General features: G+C 40.1%; 1 protein-coding gene and 1 pseudogene across 1 annotated transcript; one reads left to right on the forward strand and one right to left on the reverse strand.

The window, feature by feature from the left end:
• Positions 1-24,612, forward strand: SMIM13 (small integral membrane protein 13). The gene is made up of 2 exons (XM_021697025.1): positions 1-458; positions 22,964-24,612. The coding sequence occupies exons 1-2, from the start codon at positions 383-385 to the stop codon at positions 23,149-23,151; spliced, it is 264 nt and encodes an 87-aa protein (XP_021552700.1). The 5' UTR covers positions 1-382; the 3' UTR covers positions 23,152-24,612.
• On the reverse strand, positions 13,713-14,559 carry LOC110586893 (annotated as a pseudogene).
• Positions 24,613-24,963: the final 351 nt, after the last annotated feature.

A 24,963-nucleotide genomic window follows, 5' to 3' on the forward strand; every position in this document is an offset into this window, starting at 1 on the left:
CGTCCCTGTGCTCGCCCTCTCTCCTGTCCACGGGCGCGCGGCGTCCGCCATGGAAGCACATCCGGCTGTCGCCGGGGTCTCAGGGCGGCGCGTCCCCGGCTCCCCGGAACGATGAGGGGGTAGGGGAGCCCTGCGTCGCGCCTTGCCGCGCGCTCCGCGGGCCGGGGAGCAAAGGAGGGTCCGCCGAGCGGGCCGGCCGCGGTGCACGCCCCCGCACCGCCCCGCTCCGCCCCCGGGGGGCGCTGCCGAGGGGCGCCCGCCGCTCTTGTCGTCCCGGCGATCCGCAGCCCCCGGCGCCCGCCGCTGAAGCCCAGCACGCGCCACCGGCCCGCCCGCGCCCGCCGCTCCGCAGCTAGGCGCCGACCGCCGTCCTCCCCCCAAGATGTGGCACAACGTCGGGCTGACCCTGCTGGTGTTCGTGGCCACGCTGCTGATCGTGCTGCTGCTGATGGTGTGCGGTGAGTGGGGCATCCGCCGCGGGGCAGTTCCACACGGGAGTACACACGCCGGCGCGACTCGGGGTGCTCACTTGTTTTGTCTGTGTTTTTTTTTTTTTTAAATGGCGTGGATGGACAAGTGTCTTAAAATCATCTGCTGTCCACCTAGCTCTAAGGACTGAGTCAGGGGAGACGTGCGCCTGCCCCAGGAGAGGCCCGCCGGCATCCTGGAGAGGGAAGGAGCAGGATCCAGGGCTGGGCATCCTGACTCAGGGGTAAACCAGATACTGCTTCACGCGCACCGTCTGCTCTTGATTGCCATTCTTAACCACTCTCTGCCCAGATTTTTAACCTTGGCCTGTATTCGAAGGTGAAGTGATTGGTTACTCCTTTTCCTTTTTCAGAGGTTCTGACCCTAATGATAACGAGAGGTTTCCCTACCTTCATTTAATCAGGAGTAGGGACAGAATTGGGTATGAAGCACTCAGGAAATTGTTTACTTCGAGTTCAGGCTTAAACTGAATTCCAGACAGAAATGTTGAGGCTAGGCAGAACTTAAAAAACACCGGCTATATTAAACTTCCAGGGTCAGGTAACCTAACTTTCAGTTTTGTAATAATGGTGCTATTTTGTTTGCTGTGATGTTTTTTCTTTCTCGGGATGGGAGGATGTAAAACTTTCTTCTCAGGGTAATAGTAGCCCAATTTGAGATCTTGATCTCTTTATATACAGTAACTGATAACCACAGGTCCCTTAGCAAAGTGGCTGAGCGATTGTGAAAATTTGGGAAGTATTGAGAACCAGGTGTCAGTGAGTTTCATTTTTCATAATTCCAATCTATTGAAGGATGGTTCAGGTTGATGCAGTAATTTGTCAGAAATAAAAATAAATGCTATAGGTCTTATTCATTTCATGGTTAATGTACTCACTGCTCAGTATCAGCTGTGTTTGGAGAAGATGGTGTGCACTTTTGCAAATGTATATATTTGTATTTGTATTTACATACTTATATGTATATTTTTAATTTTCTTGCCATTGGAAGGAACCAGAGTTAACAGCCTTTCTTTTCTGGTAACAAAACAATTGAAAAGCCTTTCTCCATTTCCTGCTTGTGATGGCAGGATTTGGGGCTAATTGTAGACACATTAGATTCTGGAAGTAAGGAAAACCAGATCTGTGTGATTTGTTTGCGTGCGAGGAAGGAGGAAAGCATATGCTTTCTTTCTAATCCCAAGATGCGAGCTGCTTGGAGGTGGGGATGTGTGTGGCATGTAGACCCTACAAAACCTTGCATAGAATATTTGCCAGACTTGCCTTTGGGGCATCAAAATTCCCCATTGCTACTTACATCTTACTTGTTCTCTCATCTCCCAATAGCTAGTTAACTTTGATTTTACTCATTTTTCTAAAAATGTCTTGCCTTTGGTTTCAGAAAGTATTTTGGCATGAGAGGTGAGGTATGGTAAGTAAAAGAACATCTTATTTTGATTGGAGTGGTCCAGAACTAATAGCTTTATGAAGAAAGTAATTCAAGCACTGTTTTGTTGGGAGAGCTAATGATGGAGTAGTTTCATGTTTTGAGTAGGGTGGGCCTGGGGCTTGGGGAGAGAAGGGAAGGATCCAGCTAGGCTTGAGTCTGGAGAATCTCAGGCATTGTATTAGTTTGCAAGGATGCTGCAACAAAATACCACAGACATTAAACAACAGAAATGTATGTCTCCACAGTTCTGGAGGCTAGAAGTCTAAGAGCAAGGTGTCAGCAAGGTTGATTTCTTCTGAGGTCCCTCTCCTGGCCTTGAAGATGGCTGTCCTCTCCCTGGGTCCTCATCTGGTCTTCCTCTATGTGTGCCTGTGCCCTAATCTTTTCTAAAAAGAGTGCCAGTCATACTGGATTAGGGCCTCACCCTTATGAATTCTTACAACCTTAATTAACTCTTAAAGGACCTATCCAAATACAGTCAAATTGGAGATTAGAAACCTGTGACATGAGTCCGCCCTGAGAAACTCATCACCTGCTTTATTGTAGAACTGACTGGCTCTTTAACACAGTGAATGCCGACTTTGAAATTTCAGGTTCTTCGGGAGATTTTCTTTCTCTTGTGTGTATTGGTTGTGTGTACTTTCTTGCCTCTCATCCATGCTACAATGTTTTCCACTTTAACCATTCACTGAAGTGGCCCTTGTCAAGGTCAGTAACAAATGGCCTCCATATTTCCAAGTCCATGGTCACTTAGTCTTAATTGTATTTAACCTCTCATACTCATTCTATACAGGTAAGCATTCCTTTTATGAAATATTTCTCTTAGCTTTTGTACACTGTATTTTCAGTGTCCTTCCTACCATAGTGCCTAATTGTTTATCTTTTCCTGGCTTCTCATCCCTTAGAATTTATTTATTTATTTAAAAAAATTTTATTTACAGGGCACCTGGGTGGCTCAGATGGTTAAGCGTCTGCCTTCAGCTCAGGTCATGATCCCAGGGTCCTGGGATTGAGTCCTGCATCGGGCTCCCTGCTCAGCGGGAAGCCTGCTTCTCCCTGGGCTTCTCTTTCTCTCTCTCTCTCTGTCTCTCATGAATAAATAAATAAAATCTTAAAAAAAAAATTATTTACTTATTTGAGACAGAGGGAGAGAGGGAGAAAGTGTGAGGGGAGGGGCAGATGGAGAGGGAGAGAAGCAGACTCCACTGAGCATGGAGCCCGACATGAGGCTGGATCCCATGACCCTGAGATGATGACCTGAGCCAAAACCAAGAGTCAGACCCTTAACCGACTGAGCCACCCAGGCACCCCCCACTAGAGTTTCCTATTAAATGTTTTTGGATCACAGTCTTTGATAGGAAATACATTTTACATTATTCCCAGTACATTCAAAGTATATAAATTACATACATCAGCTTATTTATACATCTATCTGTCCTCTTTCTGTCTCTGAAATAAAAATTTTATGGACTAGTACTTGTCCTTACTCCATGAGATACAGTTATTTTCTGTATTTCTATGACATATTATAGTACAAATGTATATTTCTATTCCCTTTCCTTCTGTTCTCTCTGCATGGTATCTTATCCAGCCATAGAGATTTAAATATTAACTGTAACTAATGACTCAAATTGACATCTCTGGCCCTCAACTTTTCTCCTGCACTCCAGGCTCATGAATCAACCATTTTTTCTTGATAGCCCCACTTGGAGATCTAAAAAGCATCTCAAACTTAATATACCTAAAACAGAACTCTTGATTTCTGTCACCTGTTTTCCCCCCTGCCCCCTTCCTGTCTCAGATGTTACCAGCAGCCAAGGATGTGGGTGTCATCTTTGGTTTTGTCCTTTCCTTTTGTCCCATCCCTCTTCCCTTACAAATACCAGCTCTATCTGGAAATGACTTCAGTTTTATGTCTTTTAAGAAATCTGAAATACGTTCTCTACGTCTGTGATCACCACCATCGTCCTCATCTTTGGCTTGCATTGGTTTCTTAACTAGTATCTTTTGACCCCCTCTTTTCTTTTTTTTCCAATTAAATAACATTTTATTTATTTATTTTTTTCTTCCAAGTTTTTATTTAAATTCCAGTTAGTAAAGATGCAGTGTAATATTAGCTTCAGGTTTAGGATTTGGTGATTTAGTAATTACATCCAATATCCAGTGCTGACCCCCTCTTTTCTTTATGATGAAGGAGCAGAAGGCTAGCTGAAGATAAAGCATAAGCTGACATCCTGCAACCTCCCCGCCCCCCCCCCCCCACTCCTGGGTGGGATAAGTGTGACATTCTTTCAGGAAGCTCCCAATGATCTTAATGTTAATACCTTGCTAGAGGGGAAAACAAGCTTAACTTGACAGTGGCAAGGCCTTTGGTATCCTGTAGGTCCTCTTTAGCATATGAAAGTTCTTTGAAAACCTCCCTTTTTCCTTACCTCCCCCAACCCTATAGATTACCCCAGTGCAGCTCTTTCTGTCCTCAGGCCCTGTCCCTGGGCTTTAATAAAACCACCTTTTTGCACCAGTGAGTCTCAAGAATTCTTTCTTGGCTGGTGGCTCCGGCCCTCACCCCGCTGAACCTCACCTGTATTCCAAAACCACATCATTTATAATCCACTCTTGTATTAAGACCGTGTTTTCTCAAATGTTTTTAACAAAAGAAAGTTTCAAAAGTTGATAGTACTAAAGGCATAAAGTAGTTCCCTTCAGCCCTCGGCTCCACTGTTTCCCCTAGTTATTTACTTCCATATTCGTAAATAATTTATTCATAGCTAGTTCTTGGTTTTGCAACTTTAGACATTATTTGTTAACCATGGTGGAGTCCCCAGTTCTTTACTTGCATGTCATTAGTAATGACAACTTTTGATTCATTTGAGAGTCAAGATTTATATTTTACTTTTTTTTTTAATGGGGGTGGGGGGGCCGCCGGCAGAGGGAAAGAGAGAATCTTAAGCAGGTTCCACGCTCAGCGCGGAGCCCATCTGAGGCTCCATCTCATAACCCTCAGATCATGATCTGAGCTGAAATTGCTAGTTGGACCGCTTAACTGACTGTTACCACCAGGCGCCCCGGGATTTAATATTTTAACTGTGTAAATAGTCCCTGCTGGTCAGTGTAACTTGATTACACTTACTTTCTTACGTGGTTCTTCATTTCTCTTTAAGTTAACAGTTGCCTTTTTAATTTACCCAGTATTACTTTTTTGTATGTGCCCGTTATTATCCCCTGACCCCACTTCCCCACCCAATCCCAGAGCTCTCCTTCCTGCTCGGCCTGCCGTTCACTTTTCTCTGCTGTAGACCCTGTTTCTGGATCTCATGTCATCATCTTGCTCAGTTTATAATCTTGTATTGCAGGAGCACATTTTCTGGTAGCTTTCTGAGGGAGAATGCATGAAAGATAATTTTTTGAGCTAATGCCTGCCTGAAAATGTCTTTCACTGATGTCAAAATGTCTTTTTTTTTTTTTTAAAGATTTTATTTATTTATTTGAGAAAGAGAATGAGAGAGAGCAAGCACATGAGAGGGGGGAGGGTGAGAGGCAGAAGCAGACTCCCTGCCGAGCAGGGAGCCCGATGCGGGACTTGATCCAGGGACTCCAGGATCATGACCTGAGCTGAAGGCAGTTGCTTAACCAACTGAGCCACCCAGGCGCCCTGTCAAAATGTCTTTTATTGATGTCAGAGTTTCTAGAAAAATCTACCCTTATACTTGATTGATAATTTGTTCAAGTGATAGGTAATTTTCATCCAGAATTTAAAAATGATAACTTCACTGAAGTCTGGCTTCCTAGGCCTGATTTTAAGAAATCTAATGCCTTCTGTTTCTTTGTCCTTATAAGTAACTTGATTTCTCTTTCTAGATGCTTTCTGGTAGTTTTTTCTATTGTTATTCTGAAATGGCTTAATGGTATGCCTTGGTATATTTCTCTTCCTTCTGTTTTCCTGGGCCCTTTCAATGAAAAAAAAACTACTGTTAGTTGCATGTTGGACCTCATGGGCTGATTTTCCTGGTATTACCTGTTTATCTCCTATTTTCTGTCATTTCTCCTCTCCCTTCTGGAATATGTTTTGGGTTTTATCTTCTCTTATGTTTTTAATTTCAGAACTTTCTTGTTTTCTGATTGCTTTGCCAGCATCTGTTTTACATTATGTAATATGTTATCTCTATAAGCATATTAGTTATACAGTTGACCCTTCAATAACATGGGGGTTGGGACGCCAACCCCTGCACAGTTGAAAATCTGTGGGTAACTTTTGACTCCTTAAAAACTTAACTACTAATAGTCTCCTGTTGACTGGAAGCCTTATTGAGAACATAGTTAACACATACCTTGTATATTGGCATACACTGTATTCTTGCAATAAAGTGGAAAAGAAAATGTTATTAAGAAAGTCATAAGAGAAAATATATTTATAGTACTGTACTATATTTATTAAAAAATTCTGTCTATAAATGGACCCACACAGTTCAAACCTGTGTTGTTTAATAAGCGTCAGCTGTAGTTTTTAGTAAGGTGTTTTTCTTCTCCCTGCGCAGTTGCCTTTGTTTCTTCCATGTATTTTTTTATGGTTTGCTTTGGACTCTGTGATTAAAGATTTTTACAAATGGCCAGTGCTCTGTTCTGTATTCATATTTAAGGGTGAGGAAGTAAAAGATGGTAATAAATTCTCAGTGTCAGTTCTGGGCAACAAGTTGGCCACTTCCCTGGGAGAAACCCCAATGGTTAGTATCTGGAGATCTCTTCTCTGGGCATTCCATCTTTTCAGAGGAGAATCCTCTCATTTTCTGCTTGGGTGTTATAAGCTTGGCTGCCTGCATGACAGTTTTGTAAATAGACTTTCATCCCATCCTTTTTTCTTCCTTCCTCAGTCCTTCCTTCTTCCCGCCCCAAGTCCGGATCTTTTCCATAGTTCTAGATTGAATTTTGGCTCCAGTTGCTATCCCTTTTTCCTGCCATCCAGATTTTTGTTTCCTTTGTACTGCTAGATCATTTACCACTCTTTTAAAAATGTCACTTCTTGCTTAAAACCCATCCTCCAGTGGCTTCCCATTTCCCTTGAAATACAATGGGATCTGAGTGATATAGCCCCTCCTGCATCTCCACTCATCTCTCCATTTTCCTCCCCACTACTCTCATCGTTCCACCAGCAGGCCAACCTTGTACTCTCCCCAGGGCCTTTGCCCTCAGTCTTCCTCTGGCTGTTCACATGACTAGTTCTTCTTCAGTCAGGTTTCACATCAACTGCCCTGTCCACCTAGGGTAACTCATCCAGTTACTCTTTATCTCACTGACTCTTCGTTTTCTGAGCACTTAGGCCTTTCTGAAATGAGCTATTTTATGTGTTTTTTTTCCCCCGTTAGAGTATAAGCTCCATGAAGACAGGGACCTTGTTTGGCTAGTTCACTGCTCTATCCTTGGATTTTAGAGTAGCACCTGACATATAGTAGGCCCTCATATTTGAAGAATGAAGAAAGATTCCTGAATACAAATTATTCAATTCATTACAAATTACAAATGAGTCTTAAGTGTGGTACAAACCAAGGTTGTCTCAAGATGGATAACTCTTATATTACTCAAAATACACTCAACAAACTCTCATGTTCACGTGCTGTGGCAGTGCTCATGGGTATCCAAAAATTAACAAAGCATAATCCATGTTCTTGAGGACCTTATACTCCAATACGGAAGACACTCATACAAGGTAACTTTAGTAAAACCTATGCTTCCAAGCTCCAGTTTCACATACATGACTCTACTCCTTTTTCTTGTTTCATAGAGCTCAGAATCTTCACCTAAAACAACTCCTTGAGTTGACCATAGAGTTGAGGGTCCATTTCTGGTCTCCCTAATCTGTTCCATTGATCTATGTGTCTGTTTTTGTGCCAGTACCATGCTGTCTTGATGATGACAGCTTTGTAATAGAGCTGGAAGTCCGGAATTGTGATGCCGCCAGCTTTGCTTTTCTTTTTCAACATTCCTCTGGCTATTCGGGGTCTTTTCTGGTTCCATACAAATTTTAGGATTATTTGTTCCATTTCTTTGAAAAAAGTGGATGGTATTTTGATAGGGATTTGCATTAAATGTGTAGATTGCTCTGGGTAGCATAGACATTTTAACAATATTTGTTTTTCCAATCCATGAACATGAAATGTTTTTCCATTTCTTTGTGTCTTCCTCAGTTTCTTTCATGAGTGTTCTATAGTTTTCTGAGTACAGATCATTTGCCTCTTTGGTTAGGCTTATTCCTAGATATCTTATGGTTTTGGGTGCAATTGTAAATGGGATCAACTCCTTAATTTTGTATCCTGCCACTTTCTGAATTCCTGTATGAGTTCTAGCAATTTGGGTTTTCCCCATAGAGTATCATGTTATCTGTGAAGAGTGACTTTGACTTCTTTGCTGATTCGGATGCCTTTTATTTCTTTTTGTTGTCTGATTGCTTAGGCTAGGACTTCCAGTACTATGTTGAACAGCAGTGGTGAGAGTGGACATCCTTGTTGTGTTGCTGACCTTAGGGGAGAAGTTCTGTTTTTCCCCATTGAGAATGATACTCACTGTGGACTTTTTGTATGTGGCCTTTATGATATAATTACCTTTCTTTCAAACAGAAACAAACTTTTTTTGCCCATGGCTCCAGGAGCAATCATCCAGTATTGAGTTCATCTCAGTGGGATAATACTATATTTGGTCTTTGTCCCACGTTTCTGGCAAAAAGTTTTCCAAACCCGTAGAATTTATTGAGTGATAGCATCTTCTTTTATTCATAGCAAGCCTTTTTGGACCATGCCTGAATTTCTGCTCAGGGTGGGGCCCCTAGGTGATTTGAGGGCAAAAGCTAGTCACTAAAAAGACTAACTGGGATTAGAGAATGGGAAGTTTCAGCTACACCCCCTGACCTCCAGGGAGGGAGAGGGCCTGGAGATGGGGTCATAAACACTCTTGAAGAATGAGTATAATAAGCATACCTAAAGCCACATTCTTGATCTTGGGGCCTTCTCCATCTCAGTAAATGGCAACTTAGTCACTGTCATTCCAGTTGTCATTGAGGATTCACTGACCTCTCCGTAAGACATGAGTCTCCCACACACCTGCTCCCTTTTCCCTTACAATGCTTTATTTTTGCCTAGAGTTCTTCCTTGGGGGCAAATATGTCCCACTAAGGATGGTATTTGGAACATAGTAGGTACTCCATGAATATTCAAATGAATGATTCAGTCCTTGAAGAATTGGCTGAGGTTATAGATGGAGGCAGGAAGCACCCAGATTGTGGCATTTTATAGGCATCTCCTGCAGAATTTATGCTTTCTGATAGGCAGTAGTGGAGCTGTCTAAGAGTTTTTAGCAGGAACTTAGCATTTTGTAGGCTGTCCTAGATATAGTGTGAGGAGTGGGAGGCTAGAAGCAAGGAAACCAGGTAAGTTAGTGTTAAGGGTTGGTGTGTAGGGGCTGAGAGTGGTGTTGGTCTGATTGTAGCCTGACCCAAAAACAGTGATGCCACTTCTGTCGGCTCTACCTGCCCCTGTATCTAAAGAGTATTTGAGATTGAAGTTTTTAGGTCATAGGAGAGTATCACTGTGGGCCTGCATGAGAGAGAAATAGTTGTCTTGGTGTGCAGATTCTCCCTTCTCCAGGGGTTGGCTTGGTTGTGCTCCCTAGTTCAACCTGGCTTAACAGACCATGGATAGACTGAAATTTGCAGGCCTTGTCTAGTGCCCAGTCCTGGGTTCCTACTGTGCCACACAAGGACTCTGGCGGATCTAGCTTTACAGACGACCAGCACTGCCACTTACTAGCTGTATGTCTTGAACAGTGCGTGCAACCTCTTAATTTTAGCCATCAAACAAATGCAAATAACAATCTGGGAATACTGAAGATCAATACATATCTGCTTATCTAGCTCACATTGAGGTACAAGTGAAGAAATAGGAATTAACTGATGTGTGGAAAATAGTTTTTCGAAGATTAAACCTGGTCTTAGAAGTAGTTTATAAACTGTCCTTAGTTTAACATGGATAACATACATTTCAAAATGATCACAAAAAAGTGTGAAGAGAAAGTACAAAATTTGATGAGTTTTAGCAAATGTGTGTAGTGGTGTGACCACCACCACAATCAAGATACAGAACATTTTGATCACTCCAGAAGATTCTCATGGCCTTTTGTAGTAAGTCCTCAAGCCCTTGCAACAATTGCACTGCTTCCCATAACCATAATTTTACCTTTTCTAGAATTTAATGTAAGTGGAATCATGCAGCAAATCTTTTGTGTTTGACTTCTTTCACTTAGCATAATGCTTTTGAAATCCATCTGTGTTGTTGTATGTATCAGTGATTCATTTTTTTAATTGATGGATAATATTCCACTGGATGGATATACCACAGCTTGTTAATCCAGTTGCTTATTGATAACTATTAGAGTTTCCAGTTTTGGGCTGTTACAAGTATTTTTTTTTTTTTAAAGCTTTTATTTATTTGACAGAGAGATACACAGTGAGAGAGGGAACACAAACAGGGGGAATGGGAGAGGGAGAAGCAGGTTTCCCGTGGAGCAGGGAGCCCAATGAGGGGCTTGATCCCAGGACCGTGGGAGCATGACCTGAGCTGAAGGCTTAACGACTGAGCCACCCAGGCGCCCCCCGCCCCTTTTTTAAGATTTTATTTATTTGACAGAGACACAGCGAGAGAGGGAACACAAGCAGGGGGAGTGGGAGAGGGAGAAGCAGTCTCCTGGCTGAGCAGGGAGCCCGGGCTATTACAAGTATTACTACTATTATTAGCATTCATTTACAAGTCTTGGTGGGGATATAGGTTCTCATTTCTCTTGGGTAGCTTTATAAGAAATTGCCAAATGTGTTTTCCATTGCCAACAGCCATTTTGTCAAGCGTCTGTTTAAATTTTTTGTCCACTTAAGAAATTTCATTGTCTTTTTATTATCAAGTTGTAACAATTCTAATGTATTTTGGGTACAGTCTCTTATCAGATACATGTTTTATAAATACTTTCTTTGAAGTAATTTTTTGTGTTTGGTTTAAGTTAAGGATCCAGGGTTCTTTTTTACATAAGGGTAGTTTTAGCATCATTTATTGAAGGCAGTTGTTGAAAATCAATTGATCTCGGGCACCTGGGTGGCTCAGTTGGTTAAGCGACTACCTTCGGCTCAGGTCATGATCCTGGAGTCCCAGGATCGAGTCCCGCATCGGGCTCCCTGCTCGGCAGGGAGTCTGCTTCTCCCTCTGACCCTCCTCCCCATCATGCTCTCTGTCTCTCATTCTCTCTCTCTCAAATAAATAAATAAAATCTTTAAAAAAAAAAAAAAGAAAATCAATTGATCTCATATATATGAGATATATATATATGAGATATATATATGATATATATCTCATATGATATATATATCTCATATATATATATATAGGTTTATTTCTGGACTATTCTGTTCCATTGACACCAATTGTGTAGGTTATGCAGTGTTATTCTTTTCAAAATGTTTACTATTTTAGATCCTTTGCATTTCTTTATAAGCTTCAGAATCAGCTTGTTAAAATAGATCTATTGAATTTGGAGAGAATAGACATCTTAATGTTAACAATCCATGACCATATTGTATCTCTTTATTCTTTTTGGGGGGGGGGGGCTTTAATTTCTCTCAGCAACATTTTATGTATTTCAGTATATAATACAGTTCTTGCACTAATTTTGTCAAATTTAACTGTAAAGGTTTCATAGTTTTGATGCTATTGTGCATGGTACTCATTTAATGTTTGCTGCAGATATATAGAAATTCAGATGATTTTTGTATATTGGCAGTATATTCTACAGAACTGCAAAATTCACTTACTACCTTTATTTTTTTGTAAATTCCATAGAATTTTCTACCCAGAGGTTCATACTAACTGCCAATGATTGTTTTACCTATTCCTTCCAGGATGTGTCTTTTAAGTTTTTGCCTCATTGTACCTCCAGTGTAGCATTGAAAGAAGGGGGTGAGAGCAGATCTTTCTCCTTGATCTTTGAGAAACACAGTCTTTCACTGTTCAGTTTAATGTTAGCTGAGTTTGTAGATATTCTTTATCAGGCTAGAAAAGAAAAGTTCCTTCTATTCCTACTATGAAATATTTTAAAAAATCAGCAATGGATGTTGGATTTCTTTTCAAATGCTTTTTCTGCATTGAGATAGTCATGGCGTTTTTAAGTCTCTTTATATGGTGTATTACATTGAGTTTTGAATGTTAAAACAACCCCACATTCCTCAGATATGCCCTTTTTATATGTTGATGGGTTATCGTTTTTATGTATTGCAGGGTTTGATTTACTAAATATTTGAGGTTTTTCCATTTACATTCATGAGGAGTATTAGTAGCTTTCTTAAATGCTTTTATCTGGCTTTGTCATAAGGATCATGCAACACCTCATCAAAAGTGAGTTGGGACTATTCCTTTTTTATTTCTTTGAAGAGTTTGCTTAGAATTACGATATTAGTTTTCTATTGCTGCATAACAAATTACCACAAACTTAACAACTTCCGACAACATATAATTATTAGCTCACAGTTTCTGCAGGTTAGGAGTCTGGGTATGGCTTTAGCTGGGTCCTCTATTCTCCATCTCACAGTGCATTCAGGGTGTTAGCCCGCCTCTTAGGACGGCTGGTGGAGTTCAGTTCCTTGTGACTGACTGTAGGACTTAACAGTGGCTTGCTGCTTTAAGTCAGCAGGAGAATCTCTGTGATACCAAGGACTGTCTAAGTCTCTCTTTTAATGATTTACACTTAATTGAGTTGGATCCACCTATGGTAATTTCCCTTTTCAGTAACTCAGAATCAACTGATGGATTCCTTAATTGTATCTGCAAAATCCTTTTACCTTTATCATATAACCTGTCCCATCACCCTTGCTGAATTCTATTGGTTGGAAGTGGATCACAGGTTCCATACACCCTCAAGGGGACAGGTCACACAAGAGTTACTTACACATGGCCTGACTCATTGAGGTTACTAAGCTGTGTCTGCCATAGTTCATATACTTTTTCTTAAATGTGTGGTAGAATTAATCTGGGCCAGGACTTTTCTTTTGGAGAAGGTTTTAACTACAAATTCAGTTTCTTTACTACATGTTGGGCTATTTTAGTTATCTATTTCTTCTTTTGTGAGCTTTCATATTTTGTGCTTTTTAAGCACTCTAATCTGAATTGTGTAATTTACCAGAATAAAGTTTATAATATTCTCATTATCCTTTTAATATCTGTAGGATCTATGGTGATGTCTTCTCTTTCATTCCTTATTTGTGTCTCTTTTTTTTTTCACATGATCAGTTTGGCAGGAGGTTTATACATTATATTGATCATTTTGAAGAATCAACTTTGGTTTCATTGTGGGTTTTTTTCCCCTTTATTATTCATCCATATTCTGTTTCATTGCTTTATGTTTTTATCTTTATTTTCTTCTACTTATTTTGAGTTTAATTTGTACTTCTTTTCTAGTTTCTCATGGTGGAAGCTTAGACTATTGATTTTGGGCCTTCCTTTTTAAAAAAAAAGTTAATAAATTTCTTTGTGGGTATTGCTTTTCTCTTTTGTTTTTTAACTGAAAACATTTTTATTTTAGTCTTCGAAGAACAAACTGTTCTTTTTCCAAGATAATAATGATTAAGTTAAAAAATGAGCATTTACAGTGCATCTTCAAAATATTTCCCCTTTAACGGGAAACTTAGCTTTACAGAATCCAAACATTAAAAGGTTAAAAAATTTTTTTCTATTTTGCTATTATAGGACAAAACAGAGTAAGTCAAGGAAATCCATTCATACTTCAGGACCTCCAGGAACCAGCATTGTTATATTATTTCCATTTAGCAAAATTTGATCAAATTTAGTGATCCTTCTTCCTTCTGGTGTGATTTCAAACTCAGTGACATCCTCCAGTACCATACGGACAAAGTCATCAAATCCCAAAAGTGTGCCAACAATTTCTTTATCACTCTTCATCATAATGTGAATTATTGATCCTGTACATTTGTCCACAAGCTCTAGAGGCAGCAGCTATGAGGGGTTAGTGGTAGCGTTAGGTGCCGTGGCTACGCCAGAAGTCCTGGGTATTGCTTTTGATTTAAAAAAATTATTCAGGGGGAGGTGTGGATGGGTGGGTGGGGGGAATGGGATAAGTAGGTGATGGGCATTAACGAGGATACTTGTGATGAGCACTGGGTGTTACACGTATATGTAAGTGATGAATCGCTAAATTCTGTTCCTGAAATCAATACTACTACACTATATCTTGATTAACTTTAATTTAAATAAAAAAAAGTAATTCAGTTCGAACTATTTTTTAGTTTCACTTGTGATTTCTCTTTGGAGTGGATTATTTAGGAGTATGTTGTTTAAACTTTGAATATTTGAATTTTTCCCCCAATTACCATTTTGTCATCAGTTTCTAGTTTAATTTTGTTATGGTCAGAAAATATATTTTGTATAGTAGAATTTAAGAGGGCTTACCCTTGAAGTTAATAAGACTGATTGATGGTGTATTTTGGTGAATGTTCTGTACACTTGAGAAGAATGATTCTTCTATAGTTACTGAATAGAGCGTACTCTTATGTGTCAGGTCACCTTGGTTGATAAGGTTGTTCAGTGTCTTAAAGCAGTTCTCCATTTATAACTACATTATGTAGCAGGCATCTTCAGGGCTACGAAATGGGTTAATTGGTGAAAGTCATTATACCCTTAAATTCATGGGTAGTTTTGTCTGCATGTTGAGGGGCTGAGCATGGGGACTGGTTGATTTGAGGGTCTGCTCTGTGCCAGGTACTGTTCAAGACCTAGGGAATGAAGTCAAAGACATTGGTAAACCATACATTTCCTTGTCTTCAGAAACTGGTGTCTTAGAGGGAATGAGAGACAATTAGTTATTAATGCAATGAAAGATGGAAGTGAGCATGAAGTGCTAAAGCAGTCACTCAAGACAGCATTATACTCAAGAGATAGTGTAGTAGAAAGGTGTAAAAATTATGTATTGGTGATGCTTAAAATTCTTAGTAACAGTGGTAGTAGCCTTTTGTCTGTAGCATTTGCCCGAAAGAAGAAGGGACTGGAACCTAGGAGACAGTGACAATGGGTAACGTTTGATATGTGTTTATTATGTGCCACTCATTCTCTTTAGCATGTTATGTGTATTCCTTTTATTACCAGTGTCACCCTTTGAGAATGGGTACTATTATCTCCATTTAATGCAAGAGGAAACTGAGGCACATAGAGGTTAACTGGCTCAAGTTGCAGGTAAGTTGTTGAGTTAGGATTCATGGCCAAGCAGTGTGGCTCCAACTTGCATGTGAGCTGTCAGCCATTATGCTGATAATCCAGTTGGCAGATAATAAGGATTTGATACAGGCTCGAGAATGACACTGAGAATGGAGAGAAGCAAACAGATGGGAGAGGGTTTACCGAGGTAGAATCTATATAGCACTGAGGTAAAGTAGAGGAGGGGCCATGTGCTGAAAAGGAACTATTTCTCACCAGAGACCTGGGGAGAGGATATAATACCCATTACAGAAATAAGAAAATCAGAAGGAGGAGCTGTGGAATGTATATATTTTTTAAAGGTGCTGTCAAGCGAACTACGCAGAGATTCAAGAAAGGTGGGAAGTATGGGGGGAAAATGTGCTTATCATTTGTCATAGAGGTAATATTTGGATCTATGGGTGTGTTGTCACCAAAGAGAGAAGAAAATAGAAAAGATAAGAGGAGAGGTTTTAAAAAGGCAACTTAAAAAATGTCCTGTTTGTTGGATAAAAGAGTTTTGGATGTGGAGCTATTATGGTTCAACATGGTGTTGATTCAGTAATGGTATCTCCAGGGGCTTATCATCTAGTGTTACCCAGTGTGTCATTACAAAAGGGGTGTGCCATAGAGGGAATATTGTGGCAAGAAGGGGAAGAGCATGGCTCTATTTTTACTTAGTCTTGTCTGTGGCCTTGGATATATTATCTTAGAAGTGAGCCTTAGCTACCTTCAGAGAAAAATAAAAATCAGTAAGAGGATTGAAAATGGAAAAGAGCTTTATACAGCTTGAGATTGGTATTGAGCCAATTAGTTAACCACTTAGATGCCATCATGAAGGTGGGATTATGTAACTCCGTTGGAATGATTCCACAGAGACAAACATTTGTGATTATACTGTAGCTGGGCTTTTGACCTGAAAAGATCTTGGGTAGTGAAGTCAAATTCTCATTCTCTAATTAGTGTTTTGGGTTTTAGCCATACTTTCACCACGAAAATCTGAGAAATCTGATACACTTTTAAAAATCGTTGCTCTCTTGCCTAGCTGGCCTTCTTCAATGGTTGAGTCACTTTGAGCCTTTATTTTGTTATCTAGAAATTGGGGATAATGATTCCTAGTCTCATTAATTCAGAGGACAATTGGGAGGATTACAGGAGCTGTTGAATAGAAAAGCACTTTGTAAACTGAGAGCTCTATAATTACAACTGTCCCTTGGGTTTGTGGTGTGTTGATGGTGTTGATTCATCTCTCAGGTTCATCTGCTATCACCACCCTTCTGCTGCCAGCACGTTTATCTTGCAGAGAAAAACAATGTACAGTGTGTTTCATGAAATTCATCCTTTGAACTAATGCTTAGTTATTGGCACACACAGGTGAGTGCTCCTTTGCTTATCCCAGAATATACACCCACTGTTCCGCACCAGTTTTTCTGACATACAGTGCGTAATTACCTGTGTGAGACTGGAGCAAGGCACACACTTGCCTTTTAAACTATGAAAAACTACAGCACTGGTTTCAGCAATCGGTGTAAATTTCTGATTCTGTATACATACAATTGTGGACAGTTCTCCTCCCCCACTTCTCTCCCTTCCTCTTTCCCATTTCTCTCTTACTAAATCCCAGAACAAGGTAGGAGACACACATCCCATAGAGCAAGGTTAGGTAAGTAGTTTCTGGTGTCTTCACATTTGTTGTCAGTGGAGGAATTGTATGAGCTCTGCTTCCATGAGAGTTCTTGTTGGCTGTAGGCATGCAGGGTACAGGGTAAGTCCTTTTCAGTAAAAGGTAGCTTTTTTAGTGATAATTCTTCCTCTCATCCCACTGCCCCACAAAGATACATAACACATACCTGATAGAAGTTAGTCAGTAGGTCCCAGAGTCCAAACTGAGCTGGTCTAGTCATATGGGAAGTCAAGAGTTGTATTTCTCAAAGCTTCCTAGCAGAGTATGATGAGTAGCCAGTTGGAGTGATTTTGTTGTGAATGGCTGTAATGTGGTAATCATATACCTTTAGGGTCATTCCATTGGATAATAAATGCTTTTGAACTGGCCTTACACTTACTTGTGTTCTTTTCCCTTAAAAGGGAGAATATGACTCCCAGCCTCATCTGATCTCACCTCACCCCCACCATAAGTAGTTCCTGAGTTCAAGAGGTTGAGGACCTCTTGCAGTGTGGACATTCATTAAAGGTTACACTGTGTTGTGGTTTTGAAGGAATCAAGGCAAGAAGATTGAAGATTTTGGTTAGACTTTATCCAACAAAAGAATTGCCTGCCTAGCTCAGGGATGTTTTGTTTCTGAGTGACTCATTAGTGGAGACCATCCTCCAGGACTCTGTTGCTAAAAAAAGTAGAGGAGACAGCTTTCCTGGATTCTTTTTCTAGGCTATCCTGTCCACTCCCCTGCAATCTCTAAGATCACCCTCTAGCTCCCCGGGGTAGCCCTACAGCCATGCTGGCCATACCTGACGCAGGTAATGCGCACTGACCCTGGTCTGGGGCTGACACTAGACCCAAGTTGGGATGGAAATCCAGGGTGGGTTTTTTGTTTTGTTTTGTTTTGTTTTTTGAGGTTATGAACCAAGAAGTCTTCCATAGAAGAGGGAAGAAGCAGCTATGTGCAAGGAAAGCTGAGAAGAAAGTGAAGCAAGTGTGTAGAGAGAAACAAATAATGCTGTGAGAATGACATCCATTCCCAAGAGCCTTCTAGTTCTGTCCCAGCAACCTACTTCTTCCCTTGCATTCTGTAAGCTTACTCTCCTGTAAGCTAACAATAAATTCCCACTTTTTGGTGAAGATAAGTCAAGGTTTCTGTTACTTGACCTAAAAGCTGCTTTATTAAAAGAAGAGGAGATGAACTATGTATATGACTTTCTACTTTGTTTTTAATCATAAGACCAGTATAACTAAAATACTATAGATGAATAGAGCAGGGCCCCCATTAATCAACTTCCAAAAGTATGTGAATGGACAGTTTAGTTAAATTGAGTGACAGTTCGGCCATTATATGTGCAAAGCATTTCCTTGCAGTACCTGTCCCAGACTTAAAAAATGTGTAATTAACATAGTAACTGTCTTATTAGCAGCTTTATGTGGCACTGTAGTAGTTCCTCTCTTAGTTTCTTCTTTGCTGTGTCATGCTTTCCTTGGTATATACCCATTGGGGTTTTAATAATGGTTTTTTCCCTAAAATAAATGATCGTGTGTATAATTTTTTTTTTTTAATCAAACTGCCTGAAGTTTTTAGGATCCTCCTTTGTTCAGACTAATAATACTCTGTAGAAGCATGAGATCTTACTAATCGTAGGTACTGTGATATGGAAACTTCCTTCCCCCACTTCCTTCTGCCATCTGTCTCTGAAAAATTATAGCTGTTAGAACTTGAGTCATTTTACTTGGAGAACAGGTTGTTGAACTTCCCTCAGTTTAGCAAATACCTCTGCAGTTCTTATCAACACTATTTTTCTTTTAGCTTTGCGTTCCCACCCTGTTGTTACACTAGTCCATAAAACACCGGCCCGGTGAATGTTTATCCTTTCGTTTTTGGCTGCCCAGCGGACGAACTCTGTATCTCAGTCAGGGGACTTCTCTACTTTACGATGTTTTGTGGGAAGCAGTGTCACTGACCACACACTCCCCTTCCACTCCCGACCCTTGCATATCTGAACACCCCGACCAAATAGGGAAAATGAGCATGCTTCTCAAGTTTTCTTATCCCAGATTGGGGGATACAAAGGAGAGGTGTGGAACGGAGTGGTTTAGCTGTGTGTATGGAGGTAGTAGTAGCCATAACTTACTGCTCTGAACTCAGCACCTCATTGGCAACCACATTCTGAATTTTTTGATTTGAGATTGAATCCCTTGCATAGGTTGTTGGCAGTGATTAAAAAAATTAAGGGGGGGCGGTTCGTTTCATTAAAGTTGAGAAAGAGTTTGTGATCTATCTGAATGCTTTTGTGCCTTCCCAAACTGACTGCCACAGCTGTCCTTAGTTCCTTATTGTGTAGATTTCTGTGCTAGGAGACAGCTCTTAACCATCACTGCAGGGGCACTCTAGTATTTTATGGTGGGACTCCAGCATGCCAGCCCTTCACCATAGTCTCTTTTTAGTCAGAAGAGTACTCCCCTACTTTTCTTTATGGTCATTTTACCCTTGTAGCCACTGTTGGAGTCTTTGTTCTTTATGAGGTCAAGACTTTGATAGTCAAAACTAACCTAAGAGTTAACGGTTTTCTTTAGTATTTGTTGAAATCAACTGGCTTTAATAGTTTAGGCCAATTAGTGGCATTGGCATATTTAAAACATAAGTTTATAGAGTATTCATGATGTACTTATTAGTTTCTGACTTGTTTTTCCTGATTTTTTTATTTATCAAAGTCATGTTTGTCTATTGTGGAAAAATCTTGTAAGTACAGGGAGGTACTAAAAAAAACTGTGTAGGGTCCCCACATTAATCGGCAGATTCAGCATAATCCCTATCAAAATTCTCACTGCCTTATTTGCAGAAATCAACAGCGTAATTATAAAATTTACATGGAAATGCAAGGGACTCAGAAGAGTCAAAATGATCTTGAAAAGAACAAAGATAGTAGACTTTAACTCTCAGTTTTAAAACTTTTTAAAAAGATTTTATTTATTTGAGAGAGAGCACAAGAGAGAACAGGAGTGGGGGGCGGGCAGAGGGAGAAGGAGAAGCAGACTCCCCGCTGAGCAGGGATCCTGACTCGGGAATCCATCCCAGGACCCTGAGATCATGACCTGCGCCGGAGGCAGTTAACCAACTGAGCCACTCAGGCGCCCCTCAATTTCAAAACTTAAGTACAAAGCTACTGTAATCAAAATGGTGTGGTACTGGCATAGAGATAGTATAGATCAATTTATGGTCCTTTTATTATTTTTTTAAACTGTTTTTGTTTTTATTTTTATTTTTCTTAAAGATTTTTAAAGGTTTAAAGAGAGAGCAAGCGAACGAGAGAGAGCATGAGCAGGGTGAAGGGCAAAGGGAGAAGCAGACTCCCCACTGAGCAGGGAGACGGATGTGGGACTTGATCCTGGGACTTCAGGATCATGACCTGAGCAAAGGCAGATGCTTAACTGACTGAGCCATCCAGGCGCCCAGGTCATTTGATTTTTGACAAAGGTGTCAAGACAATTTAATGGGGAAAAGAGAAGCCTTTTCAACAAATGGTTTTAGAACAACTTGATATCCACATGCAGAATGAATTTGAATCTCTCTCTGATACCAAAATTAACTAAAATAGATCAGACCTAAACGTAAGAGCTACAACTAAAACCCTTAGAGGAATACATAGGTGTAAATCTTCATGACCTTGGGTTATTCAGTGGTTCCCTAGATACGATATGACACCCAAAGTACAAGCAACCAAAGAAAAAATCAGTAAGTTGGATTTCATTACAGAAAAAAAATGACAAATTAGGCTTCATCATAATTAAAAACATTTGTACTTCAAATAACATTATCAGACAGTGAAAAAACAACCCAGAGTGGAAGGAAATATTTGGAAATCATATATCTAATAAAGGTCTAGTATCAAGAATGTATAAAGAACTCTTACAACTCATTAAAAAGACAATGTGATTTAAAAAATGGGCAAAGGAATGAAATAGATATTTCTCCAAAGAAGATATATAAGTGGCCAATAAACATGTGAAAAGATGCTCAACATCTTTAGTCACGAGGGAAATGCAAATAAAAGCCACAGTGCTACACCCACTAGGGTGACTGTCATGGGAAAGGTGGACAATGAAAAGTCATGGTGAGGATGTAGAGAATTTGGAGCCTCATGCAGCTCCAAATGTGGGGATGTGAAGTGGCGCAGCTGCTTTGGAAAACCGTTTAGCAGTTTCACAAATGGTTAAGCATAAAGTTACCACCTCATCCAGCAGTTTACTCCTAGATATATACCCAAGAGAAATGAAAGTAGGTCTCTACAAAAACTTGTACACAAATGGTCACTGCAGCCAAAAAGCAGAAACTGTTTTATATCAACCCCAAAGTAGAAGCTACCCGAATGGCCATTCATTGTTGAATGGTTAAACCAGATGTGATCTATTCGTGCAATGGAATATTATTCTGTGATAAAAAGGGAATGAAGTGATACCTGTAACAACATGGATGATGAACCTTGAAAGTATAGGTCAGTGGAAGAAGCCAGACCCAAGACTACATATTGTGATTCCATTGATATGAAATGCTCAGAATGGACAAATCCGTAGAGACAGAAAGGTTGATTACTGGTTGCCAGGGGTGGGGGAGGAGGAAATGGGGAGTAACTGCTGATGGATATGGGGTTTCTTTTGGGTTTGATGCAAGTGTTCTGGGCTTTGATCATGTGGATGGTTTCCCGGCCCTGTAGAGCCCTTCTCATTTAGTTCCCACAGTAGCTTCTGACTCTTCTCTCAGAACTGGGGCTCCTGACTCCTCCAGAGTTCTTTCTGCTAATTTGGTGTGCCCACTTTTACAGAGAATTGTGGGTGAAGATGGGAGTGTGCTAATTTGGAATATTATGAAAATACTATTTTATGAAGTTAAGTGCATTACTCACACTTTCGGTTGACCGAAGTACATTTGTGGCTTGGTTCAGTTAGCATTCAGCGCTCAAGCTTCAGGGAAAGCAAACCCTTGAGAAATAGGGTTAAACCCCTGAAGTTAGTCTTTTAATACCAAGGAGCTTATGTTGGTCTTTTTTCTTTTGTTTTTTTTTTGCTTCAGAGACTGCAAGAAAGAAACAAGTAGAATTAGAAACTTCCTTAATGGTCATTCATGTTGATTGGGTGTAGTGCTGGGGTAGAAAAGCTGCTTGGATTTTGTCTTCATAAACTGCTACTCATCAGACCATGCTATGGTACATTGCTTTTCTACTAAACTAGAGAGTTTAGAGCAGAAGGCATCAGTAAAGCACACTAGCCTGGAAAACTTTGTTACAGTGGTTACTTTTGTTTGTTTTAAAATGCGCTTGACATTTCAGAGCAACTAGTCATGGGTTCAGAGGTTTTATCCTGTGTACTCATTTTATTGATCCTTATTCGTGGCTGTCTAAAATGTAGTGAACTTCAAACTCCTTGCAAAAACAAAACATGGTTAGTAATTTTTATTCTTAAGGAGAGTTCAGACTTTTTAATGACTTTGACATGAAAATATACAGAATTTTTAAAAATCTTGAACTTCAGATATTAGTGGTCTGGCTTTGTTCTTTCATCATGTAATTAAAGAAAATGTATTAATTTTCTTTAAAAATGTATTATTTCTAGAAACTATGAATAGCTTCACTCTGACAGAAGTTCTCAGTGAAGTGCAGTTGACCCCTGCCATTTAATGGTTTCACATTGCAATCAGAGCAGACTTGCTTTTAGTAAGTATTAGCATTGAGACATGACTGTCCCAAGGACATGCAAAGTATCTTCTTTTTTCCCTAGTGAAGTTCTCTCAGAAATTTGATTTTAATATAATAAGCACTTTGACTTAGATATCATAATGTCATCATAATTTTAATGTAGATAGACCATGCTTGGATTCTAAATTCCATGAAGGCAGAAACTTACTGCCTTCCTTGTATAATGTCAGAGTTTATTCTTGTGCCTGTCCATAGTAAATGATTAGTAAGTGTTTGTTATATAAATATATATTGGTAATCACATATATATTGATACTATACATACTGTTTTGTAATATTCCCCCGACACATACACAATTAACTAGCATGTCCTCCATTGATAATATTGTGTGTAATAGTTTTTCCTCATGTTTCTCCCTTTTTAGGTTGGTATTTTGTATGGCACCTTTTTTTATCGAAATTCAAGTTTCTGCGGGAACTGGTGGGAGACACAGGATCTCAGGAGGGAGATCATGAGCTGTCAGGCTCTGAGACCGAAGAAGACACTTCATCATCTTCATACAGGATCAGATCTGCTCGGCAAAGGAGGGCACCCGCTGATGAAGGCCACTGACCCTAGCCCTAGTCCCATACTAGTGAATGACGAAAGGCAGTGGGGAGCCTCTGTCTTTAATGACCTGGCTTTGCAGTTTGGTAAAAGATCGAAGAACATTTTTACTTGGATGTTAAGTCCAATTAAAAGAAAAAGATTTATATGTAAGCCATATGAAAATAAAGGGAATTAAAACCAAACCAGACCATTGCAGATTTCATCTTAAAGATAATCTTTTGCTTCACTAGCTTTCTACTTACATACTTAACTCTCTGGCTCCTGGGCTTATTTTCTTGCACTGGTGTGAATCTGGTAAACATGACAGGCTTGAGAAAACCGTATTTTATTAATTCTGTAATGTATATTGTATTTTTGTTTTTGTTTTCACATTTTACCTTGTCCAAAATTGGGATGTGTCTCATGATTACTGTGAACCAGGAGAGGGTCGTGACGTAATTATTGCAGCCTGCGTGGGTGGGAACTTATTAACGGCTTGTCACAGCATCGTCACTGTATTGTTGGTACCAAATGTGTCAGGTGTAATTGGCATTTAAAGATGTCTTCAAAAAGATTGCACTATGATTCAGCATTGAAACGAAAAGTGATTGTGTACGCAGAAAAGCATGGAAATAGGGCAGCGGGGCGAATGTTCAGGATTAGTGAAGCAAATATCCGGCGCTGGAGGAGTGACCGCCATTCCATATTTTCTTGTAAAGCAACAACAAAGTGCTTTACAGGGCCTAAGAAAGGAAGATACCCACAGGTGGATGAAGCTGTACTACGTTTTGTTAGCGAGATGCGTGCGAAAGCATTGCCCGTCACGCGCCAAGCAATGCGATCGAAGGCAGGAGAAAACGCCAAAGCCCTGGGGATAGACAAAACAAAATTCAAAGCAACCAGAGGCTGGTGTGACCGGTTCATGCGCTGAGCAGGGTTATCTCTAAGGGGGCAGACCTCATTTTGCTCAGAACTTTCAGCTGATATTAAGCAGAAGATGGTGGTGGAGCACTCTTTCAAGAAACACCGTATCCCCAGTGCGTTTGATCACCCCACGGGTGCTCTTACGTGGACGAAAGCAGACATCCATGGCTGTGATTTGAGAAGTGATTCAGAAGAGCTGGACTCAGAATATGAGGTGATAGTTATAACCTAACCAGTTAACTTCATATACTTTCTTTTGGGTATGCACAAGATTGATGTGTTAAACATCTGCTTCACTCTAAAAAACCGTTTCAATAAATATGAACATCCTACGTGGTATAAAAGCATTGTGTCAGTTTAATGCCTGTGTTTTTTCTTAGTTATATATATGGTGCATCTTACAATTGATGGTATCTTAGATAAAAAATAGCTTGTAAATTTATTTTCCCTTGTAAGCTAGAAATTATTTATTGGGGTACTTAATCCTGTCTCTTACAATGTTGTTAAAATAGTTATCCTCGGGATGCCTGGGTGGCTCAGTCGGTTAAGCGGCTGCCTTCGGCTCAGGTCGTGATCCCAGGGTCCTGGGATCGAGTCCCACATCGGACTCCCTGCCCAGCGGGGAGCCTGCTTCTCCCTCTGCTGTTCTCCCTGCTTGTGCTCTGTCTCTCTCTCTGACAAATAAATAAATAAAATCTTTAAAAAAAAAATAGTTATCCTCTATGAGATACATTTTTTTTTTTTTTGCAACATATTCAAGATTTTACAGTAGTGACTTAGCCTTAGAAGTTCTACTTCAGAAGAGCAGGATTAGTCTCTCCCTTTGTATGGGAGGGCTTCACGCTCAAGGCATGTGCTGTGGAGAAAGTACTTCTTCCCAGACAATTCAGTGACAAGACCTCAGAGGTCCTA

This window comes from Neomonachus schauinslandi, chromosome 8, assembly GCF_002201575.2.
Source record: "Neomonachus schauinslandi chromosome 8, ASM220157v2, whole genome shotgun sequence".
Taxonomy (NCBI): Eukaryota; Metazoa; Chordata; class Mammalia; order Carnivora; family Phocidae; genus Neomonachus; species Neomonachus schauinslandi.